This window comes from Dermacentor albipictus, chromosome 10 (assembly GCF_038994185.2).
Source record: "Dermacentor albipictus isolate Rhodes 1998 colony chromosome 10, USDA_Dalb.pri_finalv2, whole genome shotgun sequence".
NCBI lineage: Eukaryota > Metazoa > Arthropoda > Arachnida > Ixodida > Ixodidae > Dermacentor > Dermacentor albipictus.
The window spans coordinates 20605095-20629329 of record NC_091830.1 but is presented as its reverse complement, the minus strand read 5'-3'; the positions used below and the strand labels follow the sequence as shown (position 1 = coordinate 20629329).

The 24235-nt window shown below is 44.9% G+C and overlaps 1 protein-coding gene across 1 annotated transcript; it reads right to left on the bottom strand.

Annotated features, from left to right (window-relative positions):
* Positions 1 to 889: 889 nt before the first annotated feature.
* Positions 890 to 23921, bottom strand: LOC135919688 (lipase lipl-1-like). Its single transcript, XM_065453536.2, has 8 exons — positions 23719 to 23921; positions 19556 to 19670; positions 17799 to 17949; positions 15605 to 15697; positions 12540 to 12692; positions 3175 to 3246; positions 2796 to 2864; positions 890 to 1138 (listed from the first exon to the last, which is right to left on the bottom strand). Exons 1-8 carry the CDS (start codon positions 23915 to 23917, stop codon positions 890 to 892), a joined length of 1101 nt encoding a protein of 366 aa, XP_065309608.2. The 5' UTR covers positions 23918 to 23921.
* Between the last annotated feature and the right edge of the window lie 314 nt (positions 23922 to 24235).

Below are 24235 nucleotides of genomic sequence, written 5' to 3'. Positions count from 1 at the left end.
GCAGATACTCAGATTAGTTTTGCGTCCCACCCGATTAGATAATTAGTTTTAAATATTGATTCAACTTGTTATATAATTAGATGAAAGGTGTAAAATAGGAAGTTGTAGAGCAACATGAGAAACTCCCGGTACAGTCTTCTGTTGCTCAATAATGGCTAGATAAAATTGTGTTTCCGAGTGTTCAAGAAGCCCGCGAATGCACGCAAAGTGCCTCGAGCGACCAGTCGCGGCAATTTAGCGTGTATTCGCGAGATGCTTTCATGCTCAGAAAAACACTTTTATGCAGCACGTAGTAAGCAACAGAAAGCTATGCCAGGAGTTTCTCATGTTGTTCTACAATTTTCTCATTCCCAAGGCGACGGAAAACAACATTACCTTGGTTCTGTCCAGTTACGTGGCATTTGCATATTTGTAGCGTTTAGCTCAAATTAGGACAGAAAGTCTTATTATCTGCTGTAATATAAAAAACATTTGTTGAGTTGCTGAGGCAGTATTAAACCAATAAAAAACAAAAAAAACGAATTTCGCATGCTAGAAGAATTCAGGACTGAAAGAGTTAAGAACATCCACTTTAGCGTCGTCATGATATCAATATGATTATGATCATCAGCATCATCCTTCCTTCTCGATCGCAGTACACGGATAGGTAGCTTTGTCTACTTTAGCTGCGTTAACCAGCGCATGCATCTCAAAAACGCATTCAGACGCATTGGGTGCTCAGACATAAGGGCAGCTGTATTCCACATAAGGTTGCAATGCAGTAATAAATTTAAGCCTAAGCTCAAGTTATATATATATATATATATATATATATATATATATATATATATATATATATATATATATATATATATATGCAGAGCCAAACTTATTTATTTCCGTGGGTTTTTCAGCTGCCAGCGTACTTGGACACGAACTGTATCATTGGTTCGTGCACGATGTCCGTGGCGTAGGATCCCAGAACAAAATCCAGGTGCGCGAAGGTCTGCTGCGGAACGTAGTAATTGAGGGCAACCACATTGCCTATCCGCTTCACCAGGTCGTCTATGTCCGTTGGATCTGCCAGCCTATCGGACGGCCCTCGGAAAAGGCCTATCCGAGAGCGAATGTTTTGCAGTGGAAACTGCGGAGGCGTGGCCTGCAAGATCGAGAGTGTGTGCAGGAAACGGTGGATCAATAATTATTACAAACAACAATGTCATTTACCATCGGATGTACGACATACATACATACATACATACATACATACATACATACATACATACATACATACATACATACGTACGTACGTACGTACGTACGTACGTACGTACATACATACATACATACATACATACATACATACATACATACATACATACATACATACATACATACATACATACATACATACATACATACATACATACATACATACATACATACATACATACATACATACATACATACATACATACATACATACATACATACATACATACATACATACATACATTCATACATACATGTAATAGGACCATTGGAAACTTGCGCCGTAAGCGGTTCTCGAACAATTCTAATAGGTTAATACGTGCGGAAACATATACGATAGTACACAGTAAAATGAAAACTTTTTTTCGAAAAGCGTGTCGGCGGCTATCACTTTTGAAACAATACCATAAATGCGGCAACACTAAACGACCGACATCATAAATGAAGGAGAACTTCAAATGGGAACTTTAGTGTCTCTTTCATTTTTGGCCAGTAAGGAAATTGCCATAGATTTAGCTGTGATCCCCTGCCATACAACAAAATTATTTGTCGTATTTTGCATGGCCACCATGGCCGTACAATATTCTACGTTCACATGTATTTATGTTGATTTAGGAAGTAAACACTTTTTTATATACCAACCACCCTTTCGGCAATTCATATTTTAAGAATCATACTTCAGGAGCACATACACAGTGAAAGTAAGAATCTCAATCGGCATTTATAGCATCGTGTTTGATTAGGTTTGTAGTATTTGTTACAAAAGAATAAAATCTACCCACTGTGCCGAACAGAGCTTTCATGCAGGAAATCAATTATTCACGAGCACTGTTGGTCATAAAGCTTTAAAAAAAGAAGCATGAAGTGTACAACTCCAAAAACCAGCAGCAAACATAAAATTCTGGAAAGGAGCAATTATTGAGCCCGTTAAGATCAGGAAAATTAATGTATTTTACACCACTTTGAAACATACCACGAATTTGCATGTAAGACGTTTGTGAAATATTTGTCCAACGATGTAAATATATTAGGTATACTGTAAAATTTAGGTTACGGGTTATGCGGGTTACGGCCTGCGTCTTAATCATATCGTGGTTGTTATGCGTAAAACCAAAGAGCTAGCTAGCTAGTTGTGAATTTATATGTTACATTTGTCATGTTCAGCAGTTCTGACAAGTGCAGTTGGCAGCTCTGCGATATCTCTTTTTAGTGTGCAGTTGCCAATTCGTAAATTGCTGGCTTCAGACTTTTTAAACGTCGATTCTGGCATTCATTTTAGAACCAAATCAACCTTGATCAAACTTCTGCTCCCTACAGCCTGGAGAATTCCACTCTGTCTCGCAAATGCAACAGATATCGTTAAAACGGGTTGCCTAGTTTTCTGATAAGAGCGGTTCTGCTTTTCAAGTTGTTTGGACACGAAAAGTGCAGTTGAACCGATGGTAAAGCCTGCTTGAAATGCGCTTTGTATGGGTTTGAAAGTATACAATGCATACTCTCGTACAAGATTTACTATGTGCACAATTCACAATTGGGTACCATACCTGGCCATAACGCTTCTGGTTTTCCAGAAAGCCGTAGTCGTAGCGGTTGAAGTTCCTGGCTCTGTAATTCTTGATATGGAATAAAAGCACAGAAAGTAATCTCAACCATGACAAGCATTAAGTCAAACTCTAACTTTAAGACAAACATTTGCAAGGACTGAGGGTGGTTCACTTGGTGAAAATTTATTTCAGTTTAGTTGCATGGTTCTAAGGTCCATTGGCTTGCACAAAAAAAGGTGATTAATAGATTTGCACACTGTGGGCTTGAAACATCCTCCTGCATTTAACTTTTTATATACTGCTGTTCAAAAAAGATGATGAGCAACTAAATAATAACTTGTAATTTAAGAACTTACGCACACTTCGCGATTTTCCATACCTTGGCATAGTGAACAATGTTTTTCGTCGACGTGCCTTCTGGTTGATGTGCAATATAAACGGGAATTCTCGTCTGAAAAAGAAAATGATTTAATGGGTGATAAAAAACAATAAACTGTAAGCACTGGTGATGTTAGGTGTCTATGCATCAGATGACGTAACCCAAGAGAAAGAGAAGGAAAGAAAAGCAGGGAGGTTTTTCATATTTATTGCTCAAAGTACATGTGAGCACAATTTAGAGGGAAGAGGCGATGAAAAACAAACGAAAAGTGAAGAAAAAAACTACAAATGCAGGACATGAACAAAAATGCATATTTAGAAGCGCCGTAGTATACAACAAAATGGAAAAAAAATATGCGACTCTTATTAACACGCATAAAATAATGAAAATATAGAAATGCATGATTGCAATTTAAAAATAACATTATTATAACTATGCATGTAAACTTATGCAATAACAAAGACAGGATTGCGGTGCTAGATAATGTTATTCAATGCATTTGTTGGTCATTACGTTACATTGCATGTTCGTTATAATTATTTATTGCCCGATTCTGGACCCTTAGGGTAAATAAATGAAACGAAATGAAAGTTTAAACAGGAAGGGGCCCTCGAATGCTTTTATTCGTGCGGGTAGATTATTCTATTCATTGGGTGCTGGCAGAAAGACTGAATTTGAACAAGTGGCGGTGTTATCCGAGGTATGTTGACCTTATGCTCATGGTCGCGACGGGCTGAAAGAAACGCAGCTGGATGGATCCATATGAAACGAAGAGCTGTGTTATAATAGTATATCATGTGGAAAAGAGAAATTTGGGATTCCTTGCGACGAAATCAAAGTAATTAAACACCAACAGGGTCTTTAATTTGGGTGACGCTCGGGTTATAACGGTAATTTGACAATATGAAGTGAACAGTATAGTTCTTTACTGCTTTAAGCGAGTGCTCTAATGGGACTCTGACGTTTCTCACACAAAGAGGAAGCATGTTTCCGTTGTTGACAGACGTATGCAGCGCATAGGTTGACTAGACGTTGCCCATGTTGTTACCCTAGACATGGAAAAGATGGGTGAGTGAAAGGGCGAAGGAGAAAGAGAAAACACGAGTCTAGATTACACTTTCACATGCACTAAGCCAGGGTAGCTCATGTATAGCCGGGCACTCAACCCTATCGCCTTCAGGTAAAAGCCACGTGGTTGTGCTCGAGTCATTTCCAAGTGCTGCTACATCGCTTAATCAAACGAGTTTCGCATCATTTTAAGTCATACATTGTATTTCACCTGCGTGATTTTTTTTTTTGTCTGGGAACATTTAAATGCGCCTGGAGAAGTGTCGGGCAGGATCTATACACAACAAAAGCAGCTTTAAATGTTTCCTGTTGTGCAGGCTTTATTTAGCGACTTCAAGGTTTGATGAACATTAGGTTTTTTTGCTTTTTTCATACTGCAATAGCATCTTTGACACGTTCGTGCGGACACATAGTGCTTGCGTGCATACATAGTGTGTGCAGTAGTGCGTCAACTTGTCTTCTTGTGACGGGCATTGTGCATGCGCGATTCGCCAGAGAAATACAAGCAAAAGGAAAGGCCGGGACATCAATCAGACCTACCTCCTGTTTGCTACCCTACACAAGAAAAACTCGAGTGAGTGATGGAAAAAGGAAAGCGCACATTGAGGGCGCCTCTGCACAGGGTTGCGCATAAAATCAAGTCTACACAATGGTCTGTCGAATAGTCTACAATAAGGATTGGTGAAGGAAGCCTACAAAGTACACTGAAGACTGCCGATTTTATGAACTGCAGTGATGCACACGACGCTTTCTGGGCATCTGACATACGTGGCCACGATTTGAGGACCTTTGCCACCGAGAATGTTATTGAGTCTATAGGTGTTCTAACGCTGTACGAAAATAGAGAGGCTGGTGGTCGTAGGAGAGTAAGACGCAGAGGAGATGGTTCTATAGACTCTTCGCAGCCACGATTACCGCATGGAAGTGTTCTCGCACGCTCAGAAATTCACTTCATTAAGCGCCCGACGTCCCTAGGTAAGTTTCAAGGTAGCCCTATTCTCCCATTCTCGTTCCCTTGGTAATTTAATGCTCCTCCTATATACAGCCCCGCTAGTGCCGCCAAGGGTGAGGTGACCAGAAGTGCCGATTTAGACGGGACACGCCCGACCTTTATCTGCGTGCTCCCGCTGTACCACTGCTTACGTGTGGTACAGTTAATTTGTCCCGCTTCAACCTCTCCGGACAATGCGTTGTTCTAATATGGCTACCCCGTGGGGCTGAATCGGCTGGGCACTTCCTAAGGTATGTTGGTACCACTTTTAAGGATACCTTACAGGTAGGTGGCACAGATAAACACACTGGGATGTGACGCAGCAGTACTTACGGTGCGATCTCATATTGCCTTGGAGAGCAAACTGTTCGCTTGTCCTCGCGTGATTGCTCCGAATGGCCTTAAATTTTGTCAGCAAAAGCATAATCTTCACCAGTTGCGCGAGAGCAAGCGAACGGCTCGCTTTCCTAATCCTTATAAGATCGCGCGCACGACCACTTACTGCCCCTAACTTTCTCCATCCAGCTATATACTATGGATTTCACAATGCCTTGGCTAACTAGCCACAGTCAAGCCAAAGTGAACCGACGGCGCCGTCTTCAACTCGTTTTGCTTGTCACGCATGTGTTGTGGGAATCGGTTAGCATAATGCCGAAACGCAAGTGGACATGAGCTCAAGAGTTTGGAAAGAAGAGGGCCAACCGAGCAGATTGGCTATACATGTGCTCTCGACTCAGCTTGCAATTGCTGCGGATCCCCTTCGCAATGCCTGACTGTCCGCAACATTCGACTCAGCTCAAGAAACGTCATTCAGACAGACCACGCACACCGAGGTGACTTTATTCTTCACGCAAGTACTATTCCTGAAACTTGCAAGGCGACGGCCGTGCCCAGCTAAGCCTATCCTCGGTTGCCGTGCCCCGCTGCCCGGGGCCAGGCGTCTTGCGCCTCGTGCCTCGATATCCACGTGCACGCCGGGCCGCCCGACAACGGCATTTAAATGTTTTTTTCTCTCTTCAAACGTAGCAGCAACCAAGCGCTATGGAAGTTGACCGAACGAACTCCGTAGCAGGAATAACAAATAATGAAGCAGAGATGAATGACACGGAGCCGTTGTTCGACAGCAACAGCGGAAAAACACCATGCAAAACCGGACCATGGGTGATGCTACTAGCGCGACATCAAAAGAAGAAAGAATCCATCACAACATTGAGTACGCAGAAGGAGTTCTCATACGAACACAGCAAGGGGCAGAACACGAATGATGGAAAACGCAACAAACTCTTCTAAAGCCATGGGGCCCAACCAACACGAACAAGTCACGTCCTCGCTGGCCAACGATTCCACTGCTACCACACAACCATTACAAGATTGCGTACAGACCTAAAGCCGGCATAAAAGTATCAAACTGGAAAGATAGAATGATAGCAAGAGCATTAGCTCAAGCAAGCGGAGTCCCACCCTAGGAGCTCTACGCCAAAGTGAGCATACAGGCGCAGTGGCAACAAAACTTAATTTTTGCAAGTACTGAAGAAGAGGACTGCGCACCTAAACTAGCGTAAATAACGAGCATCAAAATAGGACAGGCAACATGTGAAGTTACACCGTACCTCAAGCCAACTGCTGGCACTGCCAGTGGCGTTGTTCACGGAATAGAGGAAGGCACCACCGACGAGCAGCTAGTAGATCTACTAGCAACGACCAACAAGTGCAAAATCCTGTACGCTAGTAGGAAGATCGACGTCGGCAGTGATCACCTTCGAGGGCCTTCACGTGCCGTTCTACGTTAAAGTGGGATGTACGCTCACCCGCTGCAGACGCTACAGAAAGTCAGTCCAGTACTGCAGATCTTGCGGCCAGATAGGACACAGACAAGACGTCTGCCCTAATCCCAACGATGAACTATGTGACAACTGCGGAGAACACAACGCTGATTCAGACAACCGCCAATGCGAGCCGAAATGTAAGCTCTGGGGAATGCCCCATCAAACGGCGAGTAGAGACTGTCGAAGAAAGCTGAAACCGGCCCCGCCACCGTTGAGAGTCGGGGAGCGGTCAAGATCGAGACAGAGAAGCTTCTGGTGCCAGGCCAGCGTAGTAACTACCAACGACAACGAGCACATGATGACGATGCCATCATCGCTGCAGTCACCGAATGAGACCGAACAGAAAAAAAGATCCAGATCCAAGTTGGGATCGAGATCCAGGGAAAAGGAACAGAGCATCCCCCGAATAACGGCAACGGGCGTGGAACACAACACCCAGCGCAAAGTAAGCTGGGCCAACGTCATCACAGGGCACAATCATACGTCGAGGGAAAATAATGCCGTTCAAACCACAATACACTCGACGTAGGAATCACAATAATGATTCTACGAAGACATAGCGATGAATTGAAGCAAGAGCTGGAACAGCAAAAGAAGGAGACACTAGAGAAGGAAGCAAGCACAGAAAAACAGCTCGAATACCTCATGCGAGAAATAGAACTACGGAGAGAACAGGGCAGCAATCGCAAACTCCACTACCCCAACCTTAATCCACCACCATCCTCAGCAACACGACCAGAGCCAGCAACACTGTCGAACCAAGCCGTGATAAACCAGAATGACCTCAAGACACTTGAAGACGGCATCAACGCCAGCGTGACCATCATGATGAAAACCACAATGTCCACGGTAACACAGGTTATGCAAAACATGGTAACCCAAATGATACAGATTGGGTTCCAATCTCTCAAGAGCGAAACGGAGAACCAGATTCAGGCCCTACAGAACAAAATGACACAATCGGAAGAAAGTTTCCGTCAATGCATCTACATGCTTGAAGAAAGATATAATACTCGCAAGAACCTAAGTACCCTGCGAGAGAAGCCAAGATCATGAAGACCCTAAGCGAACAAGATCGCGAGGCTAATTAAAGAGAAAGATGACTACAAGAAATACCCACGGCTGAAAATTTGGCAATCGAACGTTCATTCTGTCCGAAGTAAGAGAAGCAACCTAGCGTAATTCTGCACGCAGTTTGACCCATGTACAAGAAACCGAAGCTGAAGACTTTAAGGTCAGTGGTTACCTTACTCACGTCACCGACGGTAAGACTAGGACAGCAATCCTGACCAAGAAGGCCATCAATGCTCAACGATGCGACATCTAACACACCCTCGTCAAAATCGTACCCGAGAAAAAACAGCAGCAAAGCCTCTTTGTGTTAAATGCGTACAGCCCACCAAAGGACCACCTAAAGGATCTAGACAAGCTAATGCGAGAATTGAAGAAGCTTAGCATGGGTAACGGACTGATAGTCGTTGGTGATTTTAATGCTCCCCGTGTGGCCTGGGAATATGCGACCTGAAAGAAAAAAGGAGGTGTGCACAACGTACCCCACAACACCTCCTCACGCTACTCGACGACCCGCACACACCCACGTGCATCCGCAACAGTGTATCTAGAAACACCAGCCCCGACCTCACATTCGCACACGGACTCAAAATTTATGAGTGGAGCTGCATGGGCGAGAATCTGGGTAGCGAGCATTATATAGTGCAAACAATCATTCCGCACCACAAAGTGACGATGAAGATCGGAAAAGTCAAGATTACGGACTGGCAGGCCCTTCGCAAAGACGAGAGCGCCATTAATGCGACGATAGACGACATGGAAATACGGATCAGAGGAGTCGTGGAAAAAGCCGAGAAGCATACGACGACAATCCAACTGCCGCAAGACGCCCCCGTGGTCAACCCCCACTTACTCCACCTGTGGGAGGTGCGCAGGGGACCCGCGAAACGCTGGCAGCGTAACAAGTGCAACCGGAAACTCAAAATTCGTATCTCCAAGCTGATCAAGGAAACGCAAGAGTACTCTGAACAACTTCAAAGGCAGAACTGGTGCGAAACATGTCACAAGCTTCAAGGGACCTGAAGCAGCAAGCGCACTTGGCCGGTACTCAAGACTTTTCTATGAAAGAAGGAGAACAAGAACCCCACAAGACAGGAAGTGCAGAGACTCATACACAACCACCAGGGGAAAGAGGGAGACATTAGAGAAGGGATGAAGTTCCTCGGTACAGAGCGGCACATAACTGTAGATTCGCACTTTGACGAGTATCGAGGCATTCCAAATATGGAACTGGATCGGCCCTTCACAGAAGCAGAAATCAAGAGGGCCTTGAGAAAGCTCACCCGCAATACGGCGTCGGGGTACGACAGAATAAACAAGACACTCCGGAACCTTGACGGACCCTCTGTGGACGCACTCTTAAAATACATAAACGAGTGCTGGGAACACAGTAAAGTACCACCGGAATGGAAACATGCCGAGGTAACCATGATACCTAAACCCAACAAGCCCATCAACGTGCAGAACCTTCTACCTATATCCCTCACCTCATGTGCTGGAAAACTCTATGAGCACATGGTGCACAACCGCATGATCGAACATATCGAAGAGAAAGGGACAGGTCCCAAACACCATGTTCGGATTTAGGGCTCACCTGTCCCCACAAGACGTGTTACTGCAGATCAAAGAAAAAGTCATCGACAAACTGGACACGCACAGCAAAAGAGCCTTCCTCGCACTTGACGTGAAAGGGGCTTTCGACAACGTGTCATAGGAAGTCGTACTGCAACACCCCAATGTATATAACTGCGAAAAAAATACATAATTACATCAGAGCTCTTCTGAAAGAACGGACAGCCACAGTGGGGATAGGCAACTTGCGCTCTGAGAAATTCGACATACCGCGAAAGGGAACGCCACAAGGCTCCGTCATTTCGCCGATACTATTCAATCTGGCGATGAGCTCATTATCCAAGCAACTGAAGCAAATAGAAGGGATTGGTCGCGCAATATATGCTGACGACCTCACCATCTGGACTACGGGAGGGTCGACAGGTAACCAGCAAGACGCTCTGCAAGAAGCGGTTGACACAACGTAGAAGTACCTGGAAGTATGTGGACTGACGTGCGCTCCAGAAAAGTCAGAGCTCTTCGTGCTAAGGAAGCGCACAACAGGCCGACAACCGCAGCAGATACCAGACCCGGAAGTAAAGGTGGGAGGCATCATGATTCCGGAGGTAATGACGCACCGCATCCTCGAACTCCTGATTCAAAAGCAAGGGGCCGGGTGAGCAGAGTTGCAAAAAATTCGGACCACAGCGCAACGAATAACCCACCTTATCAAAAGAGTGACGAGCAAAAGGCATGGACGCAAGGAGGAAGACTGCTTGAGAATGATACAAGCGCTGCTCATAAGCGTCTTCATCTACGGGACCCCATACGTTGACATGAAGGACTGTCAACGAGACAAAGTAAACACCCTCATCAGATAATTCTACAATATTGCATTGGGCCGGTCTCCCTCCACGTCCACAGTGAAAGCACTCAAAATGGGAGCTCACAACACGTGGGAACAGCTTGTGGAAGCGCACAACGTCAACCAACTGGAGAGACTAAAGATATCAAAAACGGGAAGAGCCCTGCTCCAAGATCTGGGCTACCAAGTCGAGGATGAAAGGCACCTACCACAGCGTATCCCACACGATATCAGAGAGAAGCGAAACACATAACTACCATTCCCAGAAACATGCATCCCGAGTGCGAGAACGAAAGGAAACAGGCGAGAATACAGGCGCTCAAGCCTATACTGGAACGTACCAACAGCAAAGAAGAAAATGTCAGATATATGGACGCAGCTGCGTACAGAACTAACGACCGATTTGCAATCAGCATGGTCGACGATAAGGGCGAACAACTTACAGCGACATTCATACGTGCCAAGGGCACGAGCACAGCGGAAGAGCTGGGCATAGCCCTGGCCATCGCAACGTGCAAGAAGACCCTGGTTACCGGGGTGACGGACTCGCAAGAACCATGCAGAAGGTATGCGAACGGGAGGATCGGATAGGCAGCACTTCAGGTCTTGACCAACACCGAGATGGAAACAGTACAAACCCACTGGACACCGGGACGCGAGTCTCTCGCGGGAAACCAAGCGGCGCACGCCGCGGCTCGCGATCATGCACGCCGAGCCATCTCCGACACACAGAGAACACGGACCAACGACTGTGGCAAGGATGATGAACGGATATCCAAGAAGTACTCGGATACCCCTGCGCACTGCAGAAAGCAGAGGCGTCTCTACCCGCCCGCGCATAAGACGATGAGTAGGGAACGAGCGGTAACGTGGCGAAGACTCCAGGCTGGAACCTACCCACATTGAACACTGGTGCACGCCATGTATCCGGGTACCTACGGGCGAGACTGCAAGTTCTGCCTGCCGGACACGCCCAACGCCTTGCGCCATAAGGTGCTGGAGTGCAGGTATAACCGCGAAGTACCACAATCATCATCACCACCAGGCGATAACATGCAGGAAGAAGCGGATTCAGAGGAAGAATCGGAAGACCAGAGGCACACTCTGCGGGTGACGCAAAACCCTGACACCCAGCTACGGTTGGCAACAGGGTTTGGGGGGCGGCAGCAAGCCATGGCTACCTGGACTGAGGAGGCCGCCCACTTTTGGGTTCAAGAAGCCTGGTCTAGCAATAAAGTTTATTTCCTTCTCTCTCTCTCTGCCTTTACATCAACGAAACTTGTAATAAATGTTGAATATCGTTTCTTTTTCTCTGGCACACCCCTCCCTCGTCTCACTTTACGCTTTCGCATCCGTGGAGTCTAGTCACACTACCCAAAAGTTCCAAGCCTCTCAACGTGCGTTGGAAAAGAAATGGCTTCTAGGCTTTGTTATATTACATTTATTATCAACGCTTGTTCCGAAACTGTATTTCCTACAATATATCCTTATTCATGCGTGTGCTGACATAAACGATGGTTCGTGAACAATTTTTGAACCTTTTGAGAGTGCAATGGCGATCAGTGTGTTCACCTTGACATGCCGCGGCTCCGCAATCAGCCAATCACGAGCACTGGCGGGGGCGGGAGAGTGTGATGATGGGAGGATGACGGCTAGGTGAAATATCTCTACCTAAAAACATGTTGACGCCTAACGCCTTCTCTTGGTAGCACACTGTATGGGCACCTCCGAATGGGCGCCGCTGTTGAAACATCGAATCTCTGAAACAGAGTAGTTATCAATTACAGTTTGATTTACTTTCGAAAAAGAGCCCTTTGGGAGCTTCTTCGGGCAGTTTGAGCTATGTGGTAATAAAGCTTTAGGTTCCTGAGCAGTTCGAAAATTTCGAAGGCACCTCATTGAAGTAAACTGCCCCAACCTTCTTCAAGGCTCTCCGACACTCTCTTTGTTCCAAAAGTGTAAATTCATAATGGGAAGCACCTAGCCATCTCACCCTATTCAACTGCTCACTGCTTGCGCCCACAGCAATTTGGATGGGTAGGAAGCAAGCTCCACGTAAAGGGGTGTTGCAGAACACGCCAATGAAAGTTTTGGTAAGCAGGCTGGACGTTAGCAGTGCGCCCATTGTGAAGACATCGATGCCAGCCTGTAACGGAAGAGAAAAAATAAAAGGTTCATGAGTTTTAAAAAAAGACATTCCTGTGCTATTGTCATCACTAGATGACTAGGTTGCCGGCGCCATGGGCGGGCAGTAACAAAGCTGGTAGCGGCATCTTGTGGCGTTTTGTCTAAATTAGGCTTGTACATGTCAAAGAAAAAAAAAGTGACCGATTACACTCTCAATTGCTTATATAAAAAAATGCAATTGAATGGAGTTACCAATTACCGCCCTGCAAAGGTAATTGAACAATAAAATGTAATCGATTACATTAACGGTATTTTACAGCATAGTTTTATTAACATTGCAAAAATACAGTAACTAGAACTAGCTGGACTCGCTCTTGCAAGGCGTCCTCTATAGCCTTTCAAAAGATGTTGATCGTAAATACGAGCTCGTTTTCAAAATTCTCTTCGCTAATCTTCCCTTGTTTCTTTGTGAAGACTTGTGTGACGACACTGTAAAGTAGAGAGAGATGTATTGTAACGTACGAAAACCTTGCTCAAACGATAAAAACTGCTAATACACCGGCGTGATTATTTATGACTGGGAGTGTCAATTCTTCCAACTTTACTGTATGCGATGAGACAGGCAACGTCGAACACTATTTGTGGCCTTGCCCAAAATACTGAGATGATAGGACCGCTCTGTTTGAGAACCTGCAAAAAAAGCACCTTCTTCCGCTAACGTTTGTGCAACACCTTGTGTTCGCTGAAGGGTAGGTTAGGGCCCGAAAAGAAGCTTCCAGTATCCTCGCCTTCCCAAGATATGCTGGTGCGTGGTGACACGCTGCAGGATAATTATAAAAGAGGCTCAGGGAAAGCAACTGTCGGCCTCGATCACCATGCGAAACCTGCCTAATGCTACAACCCGCCACCAACACAACAAGATCATGGTTTCTCACTGTCAATGTTCTCGCTGTCTGGCTCCTCAGTGAAGCACAGCGCTTCATTGTTGTTGGGGTTAGGGGGAGAAGCTCCCAGTAGGCAACTGAAACTGAAAAAAGTCCTACATAGGCAATGCTCCAGCATGCACGTCCGAAGTGTCCGTCGTAATCGAGCCATCGAAGGCCCATTTCTATTGTCAGCCAATATCCACTGGGCACATTGCCGGCGCCCTTCACTCGTTCAACGACTAATTTTAACTGACGCCGGCAAACGTTCGCGTTACGTGAAAAGGTGGCCAAATCTGTAATGCAATGTAATAAAAAAGATCGATAATATTCAGCACTAAAAATACTGTTCGTGTGTTACAATCGCCAAAAATGCATTTATATGAGTCACGTATACATTTCACGTATACACTCACGTATACAACACCATAGCTTAGTGGCTATGGTGTTGGGCTGCTGAGCAGGAGGTCACGGGATCGAATCCCGGCCACGGCGGCCGCATATCGATGGAGGTGGAATGCGAAAAGACCCGTGTACTTAGATTTAGGTGCACGTTAAAGAATGCCAGGTGGTCGAAATTTCCGGGGTCCCCCAGCACGGCGTCCCTCATAATCTGGAAGTGGTTTTGGCAGTTAAAACCAAATATTTAAAGAGAAAAAAGGTAAGCGTTCAGGTGATCGAGGCGTAGGTGCAAGACGCTGATTATGAAAAGGCGGAAACCTATCTACGTGCTTTCAACACTTTGAAGACTGTAGTTTTCGTCAAATTTGAGCACTAAAAGCTGATAACTGAGCATGGGTTACATGTAACTGGTTATTGAAAAATGTGATTGAATTACAGTGAGCGTCACCGTGCAAACAAGGTAATCGCTGAAATACAAAATAAACAAAAGGTGTAATTGATTGCGAGTACTTAATTACATGTCATCCCTTAGGTACAATTCTTGTGCAAGTGCGATGTCTAAATAAAATTCTTTTTTTCTTGTATTATTGTTGTCATGAAAACAACGATTAAAGTACTGCAGATTAATAATTATGTCGCTACCAACCATTTGACCAGCAGTGAAGAATAATATTTAGGTCATTAAGGTATTAGTTTTTTTGTGTTCTCTAGAAAGACACTACGTCAATAGATGTCGCTAGTAGCGTTGGTGCTGCCGTTTACCTCTTCAAGAACCCGGAATTCCGCAAACAGCATTACATTTGCGGACGCACTAAAACTGGCAGTAGCAAAGCTGGTGGCGACAGCTTGCGACGATATGTGTAACGATTTACTAAGTTTTACCATTTGTTAAAGAGCAAATGTTAGTCACTGCAGCGGCAGTATTAGCTTCGCGTGCTATCAGGTTAGACGCCGAAATACCGACGGTCGCTACAATCGTTGTTACCACCTGCATCTTGCCGGAAACGCGGTGTTCCACTAACGCTAACAAATGTGTGGGCAAGGTAAAACTTCCTAATGCTCATCTGGTAAAACGAAGCGTGGCATTGCATACAGGCGACAGGATGAATTCAGTGTAATTGAGGAAAATAAAATATATCGCAGCGCACTGTAAATAAAGAAAAATGCGCATGCAATAAGATTCCACCATCAATGAGCTCAGCTTGGTCTGCAGTTCGATTAACTGATCGGGTGTGTTACTCAAACGCATTCCAACCGCTTATGAAACAGGAGTGTTCTAAACACATCCATGGTAAAGAAACCTTAACTTGTGGATATATATATTGAAGAGCATTTGGTGATATTCCGCCGTATACTGCAGAAATCTGTAACGCTACAGCGCTGCCATGAGTAAAACAAGACCATTACATACCGAAGTAATATAACTGCGTACTTGCAATATACCAGCATACGGTACATATTTAAATATACTTGACAACTGCTTTTGCAGGATGAACACCTACAACAGCACTTAATTAACCAAACTTCCGGTAACTACTTAATGAAGTTGGGGACATAATAATGCGATTATAAACACACTCATATAAAAAGAAGAGTTGCGTCTTACCTTAATTATCTCTGCAAACGGAGCCAATAAAGTCAGCGGCGTTTCGATGTGCGTGATATTGGCGACTGGGGCGTAACCGGCAACAACAGTGACCTGTGATGTAATATGTATATTGTACACAGAGCCCGCTTCGTTTGACAAGTGATCAAAAAGGTTTCACCGCGTCGGTGGATTAGTGGAAGCTGCATTCTATCTACATGTCGAAAGCTTTACGCCATGGCATAATAGGGCAGAGAAGGTGGGAAGTAAAAATGGCGTGCGTGTTGTAAAAGACCCGGCAGCAAGTAAACAAGCTCACTCTCTCTTATGGAATATGGCACATTCAAGAAATTCTAGCAAACCACTGTAGTTGCGTGGTCGACAGCTATATGATAAAGCAATCAACTATCTATCAATGTTTGTGATTGGGTGTAGGATTTGCATTGTTTTTAAACGATAACGAGGAAGATGTGTTGACCTACTACAGTAGCGTAATAGCAGAGCATCCCAAGCAAACTAGAAGATGGGGGAGGGGGACACCGCACCTCCTCTGTGTCTAGTGATTTTGTAAAGGTCCTGTTACCTGGTTGTGTTTTTTAAGCAGTGATAGAGACGATGTACCTAGAAGTCCACCGGGTGGACATGGACTATGTTCAAGGCCTGTCTTAGAACAACTTGCTGTTAGGCTAGTTGGTAAGTATGTCGGGGAGAGTCCGCGTGTCGATGGACGTTTTGGAGTGATTGATTTTCTGGGTGTGGATGTTTTTCAGGCGTGTTCTTTCCCTTTAATTTTCAGCATCAGCATTACGCTCCTCATTAGCTTATCTTTATGTATACTGCAGGACGGTAGACTCTCCCAGCGGTCTCCAATTACTCCAGTCTTGAGCTAGCTGATTCTAAGTTGCGTCTGCATATTTCCTAACTCCATAACACCAACTAATTTTCTGTCGTCCTCGACGACGCTTCCCTTCCCTTAGTACTCATTCTGTAATTCTAATCTTACACCGGTCATCTACAATATGCATTACATGACCTGCCCAGCTTCATTTTTTTCTGTTAATGGCAATTAGAGTGTCGGCTATACTCGCTTGCCCTCTGGTGCACACCACTTTTTTCCTGTCTCTTAACGTTATGCCAAACATTTTTCGGTGCATTGCTTTTTTAGGTCTTTAACTACTTCTCGAGCCCCTTTGTTTACCTCACAATTACTGCACCATATGTTAGCACCGGTAGAGCGCAATCATTGTACACTTTTCTTTTCAGTGGCAGTGATAAGATTCTAGTCAGAATTTGGACATGCCTGCTGGCACTGCAACTCAATTTTATCCTTCTCTAAATTAATTTCTCATAATCAGGGTCCCCAGTGGGTAACTGACCTAAATAAACGTGCTTTTGCACAGACTCTAGAAGCTAATCGGTGGTCAAGTATTCTTGTTTCCTTACCAGGTCATTGAACTTGAACAATGGCCTTACCAGGCCATTGAACTTTCCTTTCTGGCGAATTAATCTTCGCTCGAACTCACACACTATCTCGGTTAAGGTTCTCAACCAATTGTTGCAATTCATCCTCAATGTTGCTGAACAGGATGATGTCATCTGCGAACCGCAGGTAGTAGTGACATTCATCATTTATCCTCACTCCTCAGCCTTCCCAGTCCAGATACTTGAATACTTCTTCTAAGCATGCATTGAATAGCATTACAGAGATTGTACCTCCTTGCCTGACAGTTTTCTTGACAGGTAATATTCTAATTTTCTTGTGGAGAACCAAGGTAGCCGTGCAATCTTCGTAGATATTGCCGATTAGGTGTAGACTGACTTTTTTATTAAACTCAAATAAATTCCTTCTCCCCAGTAGGTTCAAGTAGTCAATGTCGGACTGATTGGTGGCGTTGATCTTTTATTTACAGAGCGGGGTAATCTTCGGTTATACCGAAAAAAAGAAGTTCAGTTCCGTTCGGCATCATAATGCGCCTTCATTGCATACACGTCACGTTGATGCAGTGAATTTTCGTGGTTTTGTGACACCGCGTGACCGACAGACAAAGTGGGCGCAGCACTAATTTTATTTTGCCATAATCCAAGTGCTGTGAACACAGATTTTTCGACCTCGTAAACAAGTGGCCCACGGCTTATTCGTGCTAATTATTCTACATTTTCCCTTCCTCTTGGTTTGCTCTCCCTTCCTTTGGAAAAAATAAGCAACCACTATTACCTTGTTATTGTATTCGGGCCGTAAGGAAAGAAGCACGAGGACTTCAGTGAAGCCCTGTGACCAGGCTAAGATGCTGAGGTTCGACCGGCCAGTATTATTCAGGACGAAGTCGACTGTGGCTGCGACGTCGTAATAGCCGATGTCTTCAAAACTATGAATACAACAAGATAGGCAAAGCGCAATGAGAACGTGTGCCCCCAAGATTGTGTTCGTGTAGATAGAACGCATCATCATCATCATCATCATCATCGTCGTCGTCGTCGTCGTCTTCGTCGTCGTAATCATCATCATCATGATCATCATCATAGAATTACCCCTGTCCTGCGCCAACCAATTCCAACTAGCACTCCCGAATTTCCTAACTTCATCGCTCCAGCTTGTCTTCTGTTGTCCTTGACTGCGCTTCCCTTCTCTTGGTACCGATTCTGTAACCCTAATGGTCCAACGGTTACCTAACCGGTGCATTACATGACCTGCCCAGCTCCATTTTTTTTCTCTTAATGTCAATTAGAATATCGGCTATACCCGTTTGTTCTCTGATCCAAACCGGTCTCTTTCTCTCTTAACTTTATACCTAGGAATCTTCGTTCCATCTCTCTTTGCGCGGCCCTTAACTTGTTCTCAAACTTTTCAAGCGCATTTCACAAGAATAAGTTATCAGGCGACTTGGAAATATTTATAAAGTAGTGCAAAAGATGGCACAGAAAGAAAAAAAAACGTATGGAATATGCGAACACTGTCTGGCACATAAATAGTACGTACTACGATTATACGTGTGAAACAAAGAAGGACTTAAATGTCAACAAAGAAGCCAGATGAAAGTGGGAAATCGATCATAGAGTGACCTTGGCGCAGTGCATACGCGTGATAATGAAGTAAAATTCAGGGTTCTCTTACATCGACAGATGCCTTATTTGCACACGACTACGACTGCTTTCTAGTGAGGAAAGCTCGTACAATCCCACGTTTCACGTCACCGCCATTATCATCATCAGACTAGTAGTTTACATTTACTGCTTGCAGGACAAAGGCGTCACCCAAAGTTCTTCGATTTGTCCCGTCATAAGGAATAACGTTACTTCCTTCAAACCCTTCAAAAGTTCGTACGGATTACAACAAAGTATGCACTGCCACACTAGGCAGTGCTTTCCCAACCTCTCCAGCAAGCCTTACAGCCTAAGAGAGCAGTACGTCTTACGTGCCTTAGGTACTCGCCTACCTGGTGCCGCGTTACATTATTTTCAATATATTTTTCAATTATGCGGAGCAATGTATTTTAGCAGTGCTTTAAGGAAGACAAATTATAATCCCAAGGAAATTGAGGCCGTTTTCAAAATAAGCGCTAAAACTTGAACAATTTGCAAGAGAAAATTCTAGACAGTCTTGCTGTTGCCCATACTAGTGAAGGTGACCAGGCCAAGAAATGACCACTTACGAGCGAAAAGCTTCGTGGATTCATCCCTTCGTGTATTACTGCCGCAAAAGGGTCTTCTACTTATCGTATACTCCTCATACAACAGCTCAGATGGAATATGCCATCGTAATTGTGAAGTAACAATTTGCTTTGTAGTGGCGCAACATGCGTCCACTCACAATGGCTGCCATCTATCTACCGGTAAAACTATGTGCACGTTGTGCAAGAAATGTTGCATCCAGTGCTCACGGTGTGTTTCTCTACTTTCTTCTTCCTGTGTGTGTGCGCGCGCACGTAATAATGTTGTTGTTAAGAGACAGCGTGATCAACTACTTCCGCTTGCCTCCAGTCCCAAAATTCGCGGTCCTTCGTAGACAGCTTCACGTTGTAGTTGGAGTAAGGTGTACCTCTGGCATTGATGAGCCAGACATCGTACCCCTGGTCAGCCATCAAGAATCCTGAGAGCAAGAAAGTTAGTGTACAGTCAGTCAGTCAGTCAGTCAATCAGTCAGTCAGTCAGTGAGCCGATCAATCAATTAAATTTTAAGTGTGGAACATTTTAGGGGCCCGGAATCTCCTCCGTCCAATCCCTTTGGGCCCCACGGCATCCAGAATGATACTGAAACTAGTCAAGAGAGGGCGCCACAGCCTCTCTGAATAGACCCTGCGAACGAAGAGCCGGTCTTTCCCGCCATGCACGCCGAACTGGTGGCACGGATCGAGAGACAGCGGGCGCTTTCTCGCGAAAGACAGCGACGCCGGAGGGGTGATTCGTCTGTGTGACAACGTGAAGCAGAAGCCATGCGTCAACGAAGGGAAAGTGCCCATCTTCGTCAGGCAGCAGTCAAGGCTCTACAACAACAAAAGAAAACGAATCCTGCAGTACTAAAATTACAAAAAGGATCAAATCTAAAGTCAACCTCAAGCAGGCAAAATCAAAGGAAATGAAACAACGGCTAAACATAAGAAAAGAAAAGAACAGACAAAGAAAAGTCAAACACAGAAAAAGAAAACCTAAACACGGAAAGAGAAAAGCAAAACACACAAAAAAAATCTAAACGCAGTAAAATTATACGAACAAGAATACTGAAAAACAAAATCAAAACACAATTAAACACAAGATAAACACAAGGTACTCACCACAGTAACACAAGAACAGCACTGGCGAATCGCTGCTTCGCACTTCCGACAGCTTTCACGTTGGGTGGAACTGCACCCATTTTTGAATCAACCAACCAGTTGGTTAACGTACTAATGAAGTGGAATGATTCCAAGTAAATGTGAAGGACTGAAGTTGGGAGTTGCTAGAGGCTGTCGATAAAATAAAAACGACTGGATGTCACCGAAGGCAAATTATCGTAGGTTCGAAGCATTACACAATCTTTCCTTATTTGCGCGTTTAGGAACTAAACGTTATTGCTTCTCTTTTTCCGTTAGATTAAGGTAGCACCGCCTATCGCTGGCTATTCTGGTTCGTGAAATAGAAGCGACGCTCACGTAGGATCCGGTAACGTCAAACTATTCCAGTCTGTTTTTATTCGGATCTCATGATGTCATATTTACGTAACCGCCCACGCAATCATCGGGTGGTGACCCGCAGCGTTGTTTGAACGGTCCAATCAAAATCTCTACACGTTTACGGCAGGTAATTTTTGTTTTCTTTATAAGCGAATGACAATCCTACCTTGACAGGTTCTATTTGTCTAACTGGATCACGAGAGGCGATGAAAACGCAGAAGCGTGCATAGCTTCAATGGGGCCGAGCTAGCGCGGTGAAAGTAGATCACCAGATGACGGATGTGGTGCCGACATCTGCGATTCGCCATTGGCCTCGTTTAGCTTGCAGTGGCTGATCGAAAATGGGAACGCGCGTAACCGAAGAACAAAAATTCCACCAAGAGGGATTCTCAGCGACGAAGAGTTGGCAGAGCGAAATCCTATGCGTGTCGAAAGGGCCCAATAACGTTCCACTGCCACGGACTTTTTTTTTAATTGAACGCAAATAAATCGACTCTCCCCGATAACTCCGAGTAGGCAGTGCCCCGAGGCATCGGCAGCGGCGATTTTTATTTCTTATGGAGCGGGGCGACCTTTGGCTATTCTCCCCCCCCCCTTAAAAAAAAATAAACAGTTCAGTTGTGTAATGCATTTTTATTGCGTAGACCAACTTTGACACTGTGAGAATACGCCGTTTTGTCACACTGCGAGATGGTCAGTGAAAGTGAGCGCATCCCGATAGATTTTTCACCATTAGCGGAGGGCTAATGGAGAAAAGGAAATAGTTGTTTTTCGCTTGTTTGGTTTAATCGCGCGTAACCGGCATGTACGCATCACAGCAGATAAGGAGTTCTGGCGGTTTCGTTGACGTCACGTGGTAGACGGGGAAGGTGGGTGGGGTCCGAAAAGTTTTTTCCGGAAATATGGACGGCTGATTGCAGAAATGCAATAGAAACAGTTTGGCATTGATTTAGATGAATTTAGCGCCCCTATTTTGGTCGAGGCATGTTTACCGTCTTTGCGAGAGCAGGAGCTGGTGGAGGTGACAGGTACGAGCCAGCTCCGAGGTATCTGCGCCTCTGGTGCGCGAAGGGAGGCGGAGCTTCGATCATTGCTGCCGCTGATGTGGCTTTCGTGTCCGAAGGACCCAGGACCCCACGCGTTATTGCATAGTCAGGCGACTTAGCTTATGTGAACCCTTGCTACTTAGAAAATAGAGAATGCCTACTTTCAAGCTTCCAGGTCATCTTATCACTTCACACTGCTCGCTTAACAATAAAGTTGTTTTATTTTGAGGTTTATTAACTAATTGATACACATATCCTCGTTAATTTCGAATAACCTAGACAATGCTTGGTTTAGTTTAAGATCGTAGCATTATTTCACCGAACTGTAAGCGAAAAATTGCTCTTTTCAAGTGAACTGAAAAATGAAACTACATTGCATGACCTCGCTGAGGGATTTCTACGTAATGTTTCGCAATAATACTAAGAACTTTTTTGTGCAAAAGAAGCATTGCGTGTAAACCGTGTACGGGGCAACGTTCAACTGCAAGTTACTATTTATTCTTTTGCTTCTTTGAGAGGAAATCACCTTATTGTTCACTGTTTCTATTGGAGCTTGTTCGTCGGCTAAGGTACGTGGAACAAGCTCTATAGCGGGCTACTCAAGACGTTCCTTGCCACTAAACGCCGTGTAAAAAGACAAAAAAAAAGTCGGACTTCAGTGTTTCGTTGGGCTCTCAGCATATTAACCCGTAATACCAATCCCTCGTCTCCTACCAACATTTCCTGGCTTGAGTTGTTCATCAAGCGAAAACAATCAGCAACGTACTAGAAAGCCTGCTGTGGGATGGCCCAAATCCCGACATAAGGCACCCTAGTCGGACGCTCATGAGAACAAATCAAGGGTGTCAGTTGCTTAAGGCAACGGGGTGGCCGCCGTAACAGTGGCACTGCGCTAATGAGTATGCAACTCACATGCCGAGACAAATAGGCCCGAAAATTGGCGGTACTATAGGATCTCACGCGTCCCTGGCCGTCGGCGGCATATTAGGTTGAAAGGTGCCGGTGCTAAGCCAGGGCGAGTAAGACAGCTCTGAACCTTTCAAGATTACGTCACAGCAGACAGGAAGTAAAGGTGCACTAATTCCCTAATTCCTGGTGCGGCCCTGTTTATTTTCGACCTAGCTGTCCATTCATCTGCTAACAGTGCTTGGTATTCGTCACAGCATGTTTACATTACAGATACTCTTGATCTTCGTCAGCCCCTTAGCTTTCGCTCCGTAGGCCAGTCTGCTCCGTAATCCTTTATTCAAATCTAACGAAAGTGCTACTGGTTGCTACGGGTTGTTGTGAAATACTTCTACTGCCTTCGTACCGTAAGGCACGTACAATGATATTCCGCATAATTGGACTTAATAGGAGCACAGAGGAGTGATGTTTTAATGAAATTTTGCCCAGGGCTGGCGTCGGAGAAGCCGTTTGTTCTGAACTGTCTTTAGCTGTGCAGTTCATCCGTGATACACTGGTGGAATAGTGAGTACAAGCTTACCTTGAGTCCAGCGTGACTAGAAGTAAATACTATAGATGCAGCTCGAAACGAACTTCTTTTTTTAACACCAGCCTAAAAGGTTTATTGTTGACCGTTAAACCTGTAGTACGTTCCAAGCACAGAAGTCTCATACGTTCCAGGTGCCTATATGTGTGTTTCCTAGTGTCAAACTCTAAGTGCGCACAAAAAGTAATAAATATAAGCCAGAGAAAACATCTCGAAAATCGAGAAAAAGCTGTTCGTACTACTAAACATTTTCCCAGAATAAAACTCACCGAAGTTACTGAACTTAGTTCCATTAGATTTTGTTGCTGCATCCCCGGGGTGACATTAGAGAAGTTAGTTCAACTAACTGCTTCGGTCAGACGGCGTTGGCTTAAAACAGTGTCTTCATTTTTTGTCATCGCAAGTCACTGAACGTCTTCTTGAGGTGAAGTTCACACATCAAACTCTTACCCGCGCTTTGGTTCGGCTTGTTCAGAACCCAGTCTGCAGCTGAGGACACCACGCCGTGGACCATGAGCACGGGAGGCCGCGAGCTGCCATTGGCGCTGGAGCTGACTGACCGACCTCGTGGCATCCTGTCCACTTCTAGGATGTAGCCGTCATCGGTGGTCACCTCATACGTCTCCACCGGGTAGCCATTCTTCTTCATAAGTTCGGCCTAAGGATCGAGACATTAGGTGAGGACATCACATAATATCTATTATCTGCAAGGAAAACTCACGTTGCGGTGCGGTTGTACGCTCGATAATGTGGGTAAGTTGTGGCATCCGGCTGGCATGTTTCTTGGAAAGCTAGGACGCAATGAGGACGCGTCTTGTGAAGAGCAGTCAATCTTTCGCGGTGATGAGGTTTCTACTTAACCGCAGTTTAAAATGCTTTTTTTGTTCTGTCTTGAATGTGACAATATGGCTTTCATAAAACAGGCATATTAAATAATCGAAGGTTGGGCTAAGTAGTTTACTAGAAC

Excerpts from the sequence above, each read along its gene's own strand:
- LOC135919688 (XM_065453536.2), bottom strand. The coding sequence starts at position 23,917 with ATGAAGAAGAATGGCTACCCGGTGGAGACGTATGAGGTGACCACCGAT. Across the intron at positions 19,671-23,718 it reads CAAGCCGAACCAAAGCGCGG|GATTCTTGATGGCTGACCAG; the intron begins GTAAGAGTTTGA and ends TCTTGCTCTCAG. Across the intron at positions 1,139-2,795 it reads ACCAGAAGCGTTATGGCCAG|GCCACGCCTCCGCAGTTTCC; the intron begins GTATGGTACCCA and ends TCGATCTTGCAG.